Source organism: Cyrtonyx montezumae, unplaced genomic scaffold, assembly GCF_038088225.1.
Source record: "Cyrtonyx montezumae isolate F1298 unplaced genomic scaffold, pur_monq_1.0 scaffold_3, whole genome shotgun sequence".
Taxonomy (NCBI): Eukaryota; Metazoa; Chordata; class Aves; order Galliformes; family Odontophoridae; genus Cyrtonyx; species Cyrtonyx montezumae.
This window is the reverse complement of record NW_027072034.1, coordinates 147986502-147993417: the sequence shown is the minus strand read 5'-3', so window position 1 is coordinate 147993417 and position 6916 is coordinate 147986502. Positions and strand designations below refer to the sequence as shown.

The 6916-nt window shown below is 37.8% G+C and overlaps 1 protein-coding gene across 5 annotated transcripts in view; it reads right to left on the bottom strand.

The window, feature by feature from the left end:
* Positions 1-843: 843 nt before the first annotated feature.
* NAMPT (nicotinamide phosphoribosyltransferase) overlaps positions 844-6916 on the bottom strand; it is a 28874-nt gene continuing 22801 nt past the window's right edge. For all 5 annotated transcript variants that reach the window (XM_065743608.1, XM_065743610.1, XM_065743607.1 and 2 more), the window contains 3 exons: positions 5682-5822; positions 5405-5539; positions 844-3756 (listed from right to left, as the gene is read on the bottom strand). In XM_065743608.1, the coding sequence (XP_065599680.1) occupies positions 3643-3756; positions 5405-5539; positions 5682-5822 (390 nt within the window). In that variant the 3' untranslated portion in view covers positions 844-3642. The remainder of the gene's footprint in view (positions 3757-5404; positions 5540-5681; positions 5823-6916) is intronic.

The window sequence follows — 6916 nt, the reverse complement described above, 5'->3', positions numbered from 1 at the left end:
TTTGAGTATCTCAGCACAGTAATCATTAATAACTGTAATCATTAGGGAAGAATTAGGGGGCACAGAGAGCCATGTTTGCAAGTCCCTTGCCTTCTACACAGCTTGGAGCTTGAGACTTCTCTGCAGGCTCCTTTGAGTGCTGGCCCGGGAGCTCACCAATGCACGCTTAACATCACCCATTGCCTTTAACTTTCTCAAAGGCTGCTTAGAGGAAGAAGAGATGGAAGCGTTGCAGCTGGACATTTCTACCAGCAGAGAAGTGCCCCTTGTATTCCAGTGTGACGTGAAGGGACAAGTAACAAATAGAACTAAATCATCTTCACACTCATATTACAGATTGCATTTATGGGACGCTTTGCCATTTAAAGTTGCATAGGAACTAAAAGCAGTTTCTTCCAATTATGAAAATCCTGTTCAAAGGGACTGGAGCTATTCTCTCCCCTAAGAGATGGTATTTTCAATAGATTGCCGAGCATTTTAGTAGCTTTCCACGTGAAAATTAAAGAATAAATCTTTATCTGAGAAAGGATTATGTGAAGCGTAGATAGTGGATAAGACTTTATAGCAAATCCAATCAGAAGTGCTCCATCTTTAAGCAGAAGCACACATCATATTGAACCACAGATGCAGTGACGCTCTACAAGAAAAATACTGAAAAGGAAGAAGAGTCTAGTTTTCCTTCTCTTCTTTAGAGCAAAGTTGACCACAAACTGCACACCAGCTGACAGTGCAGCTCTTCCACAGCACACTGTGACAGCGCACCTATGCTCCCCTCTGTTCAGCAACGAAGAGCACGTGAATGAAATCTGATGCCCAACATCACAACTTTAAGACACAGGCAAATGGCTCTTAATTTTCACTGCCAGAACTAAACTTTATTTCCATGTGTATTACATACTGGTATTTGATGCCAAGTACATTAGAATTACTTTAACAGAGGATTTAAGTGAGGAATATTTATTCTTCACTAAACAGGTTAAGAAGGAATGTAAAAACCTACAGGAAAAAAAAAATGTTTCAACTCAGTTTTGATTTTGGCAATCCAAACAGTTAAGTACTCTTCTATTCTCTCCTCCAATCTTCCGAAGTAGGAAAAAGAAACCCCATCTTTTCATAATCATGCAGCTCAAGAAAAATAGTTTTATAAAATCCATTTCTTATGCTAAATATGGTTACAAATAAAGTATTAACACAAAACTCCCAATTCCTATTTTTAAATACAAATACTGTGTTATATTATGAAATGGGGATAATTAAAATATATCGATGACTACAAATCTAGTAATTTAAAAGCAAGCTTAAACATGCTGTTTGCTTTTATGTGGAAGAATTAGGATACTGTATGGTTTAACCACTGCAGTAATTTCTGTCAACTCCTTGATGCCCAGAACAACAAACCGTCAAACACAGAGAAACACGTATTTGGGTCTGAATAGCACCAGGTGTTTTTCTCCCAGAGTCCCCTCTCAAAATTTATCAGCATTTACCAAGATGAGTGACATGACAACTTTCTGAGAGTGACGTGCACACACAATTTGCTTTAAGACTCCAACGAGCAAGCTACATTTTAGACAACACTGAACAAATATTGATGCACATCGTGATACAAAAGAAAACAGCGCTTCCACAGCATATCCTCAGTTCCCAAATACAAAAATATCAGTTATGGGTACTTAATAGTTATCAAAATTTTTATTGGTACAGAATGAAAGCAGCATTTACTTTTTCGTTTTAAACTGTACATCATAAAATTCCCTAGTACACATGTGGAGGAGTAAAATAGGCTCTGTACTATTTACCTGCTATTGGTACTAAGCCCAGGTTTAAATCCCTTCTTGGCCAAATACAAACAGTATCACTAATAGCAAAGGGAAGGTAGTTCCTCAGTGTGAAAGGTCAGCACTTAAAGTTCTACTAAAGCGCTATTTTTGGAACAATACATCACTTAAATGTATAATTACATACACTAAGAGTGAAAAACAAGTCTTTATGAACAAGAACTACTGAGACTGGGCATAAATATCTTAACCACAAACCCTAGAAAGATTCTGAATGCTTTGATGTGGCCCTTTTTGGTGAGAGAATAAAAACAATAAAGTATGGCTTTTCAATCTTCCTTTAAATGCATGTTTTGTATAACTTTTGTAGGCTTAAGTGATTTCAGAGGACCTCTAACATTTTCCTTTAACGTCATTTCCTAATTAGAAGCATTAATTACATCAGTATATGAAGTCATCGATAGTTGATCATTAAAATAATACAGAAGCCGTTTGCTTTTGCTGTTGTTTTTTTAAGGGAGGTATTCCTTCTGTAGCGAGAGCCAGCCTACAGTACTAACATTTCAGAGGTTACTACATAGCTTCTCAAATGAAATCCTCAACAGTTTTGTTTTCCAGCAGATATTTAAATCAAGCATATGCAGAGAGCTCATACAATCAAGCGCAGACAGTTCAGAAGTCTTTCCAACGCTGCTTACAGCTACCCTCTGCAAAACAAAGGCCCCTCCTCGCCCCACTGAGATGGGGGAGAAGGGGAAACAGCTCTGCCATTCGTGTAGGAGTTTGGCTAGCATAAAGTTTTATTAAAGTTGTTAACAAAAATAGTTAAACATTTTTTACAATTTAACATCCAGTCTGACAAAAGGCAAATCAATGAAAAAAATACAAAAAAGTAAAAAAGTGCACTACCGAGTCCAGTATTCTGCTTTAAAGTCATGTCACTTACAGTATATGAAAAATAAACCCAGAAGTGTCATTACTTTAAAATACACCGCTTCCATATTTCAATATTTTACACATATATTCTATAGTGGAAGAGGAGATCTCTTAAAAACTTTACTCTTAAAATATTGAGGTGCGTGCGCCAAGTGGGACAGACTTGGCAACTTAAGTTGCAGTAGAGAACCCTTTCAAATTTGGCATTCTGTTTTACACACCTTACTGTGCCAGCAAGGCCTGTAAGCACCTAAACCTTCTAAAAAGAACAGTAATTTCTTCGATGCAGATTAACTAATACAGACAACTACAAGAAACGGTGAGGTCAGCAATTCTATAGATCTTAAGGAGATACAAGTCCTGATTCAGTCGTCAAATGGTACAATGTCACAACAAACCTTAAGGCCGTGTTTTATTTGCTGATTAATGGACAAAAGGCAATGGATTCTCCCCCCCACCAAATATTTTCTTGAAAGTCTGTGCTCGTAAAAATCATGAAAAGTTGGAAAGACTTAATTATTGAAACTTTAAATATATTTTACACAATCTTGTTTGTACAAAAATACAAGTTAAATATAAACATAAAGCAATCATGATAATTTTATGTAAATCCATTTTGTGATATTCTGTAATATATATAAAAAAGTTCAGCTCTGTCTCATTTGTGAAAAGATCAATACCAGATTGAATCACTACTGGCAAAGGGCCCTAAAAAGCACACTTTAGCATTAAATATGTTTTACAATGTAAGTACCATTTCCTGATTTCATATTTTCTAAAGGCTGGCGAAAGATAGGGCAGTATGTCCATAAACCAACAAATAATTTGGCTACAATGTCATAAAACACAAACACACAAATCTGTACAGTAAATCCAGTAGCTATGCAGTACATACGTGTTACACACATACACAGACATGGAATGAAACTTAGTGAGACGCCATTTCTAGTTCACTGTTCTTCAGCCTGGCATTTTGTCTTACTTCATCAAATGAGTATGACTTTGTTACCTTCCCGTTCTTAAATACCGTATGGAGGAGATCCTGCAAGAGACACCATTGTTTTAGCAAGGCTGATTTGGTCAATAATCCAACAACGCAGGTTACACAAACTACATATAAACTCAAATGCAAGGACCCAAAATCAAGACTGATGAGACTAGAGCTTGCGTCCGCCACAATACCTGATCTTTTCACCTTCTTCTGGTATCTCTCTCTATCGAAGTTTTGTGCTAAGTAGTCCCTAAAATAAACCGTCCTCATTTGGCCAGAGGCAGAACAACATAAGCTAAATAGATCCTCCCAGATTAGCTAGGAGAGAAGACACCAACCAAATTTTAAGTGCAATTCAACCGCAGAGGTTTAGATGAAGTCTTCATTTTCATCATCTATGAAAGATATCTTTCTTTACACTCAATCCCCTTTGCATAAAAGTTCTGTAAAACAGAACAAGGGGTGCACACAAACAGAACACTGAAAGAGCAACAAGCAGAGCTTTGTGCACAAAAGTTAGCACAAAGCAATGTGGGGCAGCTGCTGTGCCTGGTGACCTATCACACAGAGACAGGTTATATCAGGCCAAGGTTTATGACAGAGTTGAAGGGATTTCTCAACTCTCATAATGAAGCATCTTACTATTAGCTAATCTAGATTTTCCCTCTTTCAGTTTAAAACCATTATCACTTGTCCTATCATTACACTTCCAGACAACCTGTTTCTGAGATCTTCGCATCCAGAACATACTACCTATGGAGTTTGTTTGCTTTCTACACTCAGATTTCTCAGAGATCTCAGTTTTATGATTACTGTTGCATAAAACTGTGTGCCTAGTAGTACCCCTCTGCCTCGTAGCACAGATGTGTCTCCAAGCACCAGAAAACTCAAGAATCTTCCAGCTTTTAATGGCTGAATTGCAATTTGATAGCTTGCTTATTTTCAAACCTCTTAATTCAGGAAGAGGCATGCAGTTAAACAGTTTATTGCTCATACAATGAAAAATTAAAGAGATTTCCAGCTGAAAGCCTGGGGACTGGCCTAAACACCACTGTTATTTTATTGAAATAGCACTTAATTTTGTGATTGCAAAGAATTAACAAGGAAACTGAATTTGTGGATTAATTTAAAGCTTTGAAAACCAGGAAACTCCCGACAAGGAATATTAGCACCTGAAGGAACTATTTTAAAAATCTCAAATGAGAAAGCATAAACAAATTTAATAAAACCCATCCCTATCCCCCTTCCACCTCAGGACGTTACTCTAATTGCAGAACGTGGCTCATACAGAAGTACCTGGCCAGCATAATATTCTCATAGAACATCTCAAGTGGGAAGGGACCCAGAAGGATCAGTGTCTTCCCCTCTACACCTATCACCACCTTGGCTGCCTCCTTTTACAGGCTCTCCAATAGTTTTACATTTTTCTAGTATTCTATTACATTAAGACAAAACTAGTTTTGGGGGAAAAAAGCAACATTCTCCTGTTCCTGAAGACAAACAAAAGACAGATCGTACAACCTGGACATTCTACAAACACTAACATTCCACTGTTACAGAATTCCCCACTGGAGGTACTTCTGAAGTACTGTGACAGAAGTTGAACAAAAATACAATTTCACAATTTGTTTTCAATTAACTTTTTTACCCAGTCTACATTTGTACAGAGAACAACGTAATAAGCCTTGAAAATTCATACCTGCCCATACTCTTCAAGATCTCCCTTTCCTTCTTCAAGTGTCACAAATTCTCCAGCAGGTGTCCTATGCAAAGACAGTCGGCCTTTCTTTGACCTTTTGTTCGGATCAGCTACTGGATCCTTGAAGACATTTACCTAAAATCAAAAGAACATTGGGCTTTGTTGGTGTTGCGTACCTTACGTAGATGGCAGTAATCTAACAGGAGGTATGAAAAAGTATGTTTTCAGCAGGGGCCTCCCTCCCTGACATACTGGTAGAAATAGTATAAAGACATACCCCAAGACCGTTGGTTACCACGTAGCTACATTTGAAGGAACAATTTAAGAGATCTCTTGTTAGTTTCTGCAACAAAGCTCCACCAGATCCAAATGCAATATTTTCAATACTCCATTTATTCTTCTTCATTCCTTCCACAATCTAATAACAAAAAGAAAATTAGCATGGCCTAAAAGCATATTTTGTCATATTTTTCCATCAAAATAGCATACTACTTAAACAAGATGCTTTTTACAGACAATTTAACCAACTAACATTCAGTTTCCAGGAGATGCATGTAACACTCCTGTCAATACTCATGCAGCAGTTTGCTCAAAAATAAATAAAACTTGAAAATTGCATCATCTGGAATTAAGAGTAGCAATTTAGAAAAGGAGATACATAAAGCTGCTTAGAACGTTTGTTTTGGCACTTTCTCAGGCAGACACAGATCAATGGTATTGACAGTCAATTTAAAGCTTACCACAGCATTCCTCTCCTCCTCATCCCATTCTGTCTATGCAAACATGACATACCCTAACCTGGAGTCACGAGCGCTAGTTTGGTCACGCTCGTAAGTGGCCAAGACTCTTCCATGACTCATTACCCCTATGTAAGGCTAAAAAAGACAGTGACAGCCCCACTAAGAACATTTGAACTCATACCTCCTAAATATTTCACTAATACAAGTGGTAGCTTCCAAGTTGGTGAAATAGCAAAGCCCCATCGGTACAGATAAAAGGAAGCTGAGGAGCGGAACGGAAGGATATAACCCATGGGCAACAATGCAGTTTCAGAAAACAACATCATGAGAAATCTGGTAATCGTTTGTGCACGCTCAGCCTCTTACTTCAAAAGGAAATGCCACGGTAACAGATAACACAACTGTTCCAGAAGCTGCTGATGTCAAATCATTTCTTTTAGAGACAGCTAAGGTGAAATTAAGTGGGGAGACATGACAGCTTTCAGATAATAGTAAATGGGTAGCTAACGTAAACAGAAATGTATATAGTGTTTTATTTACCCATTTAGTCACATGTAGACTGTCTCAACAGTTACTCAACCTTACCCAAGGTACGGTTGACCCTTTGGGCTGCCAGGGCACACCGCTGGCTTTTGTCTGACTTGCCATCAGCCAGAACCTGTAGATCCTAACTCCAAGAAGGGCTAACACTAAGGAAGAATAAAAAAAAAAGAAAAAAACACCAAAAAACCCAAAGCAACAAAAACCCACCTACAAGCATTTGCTCTTGCTT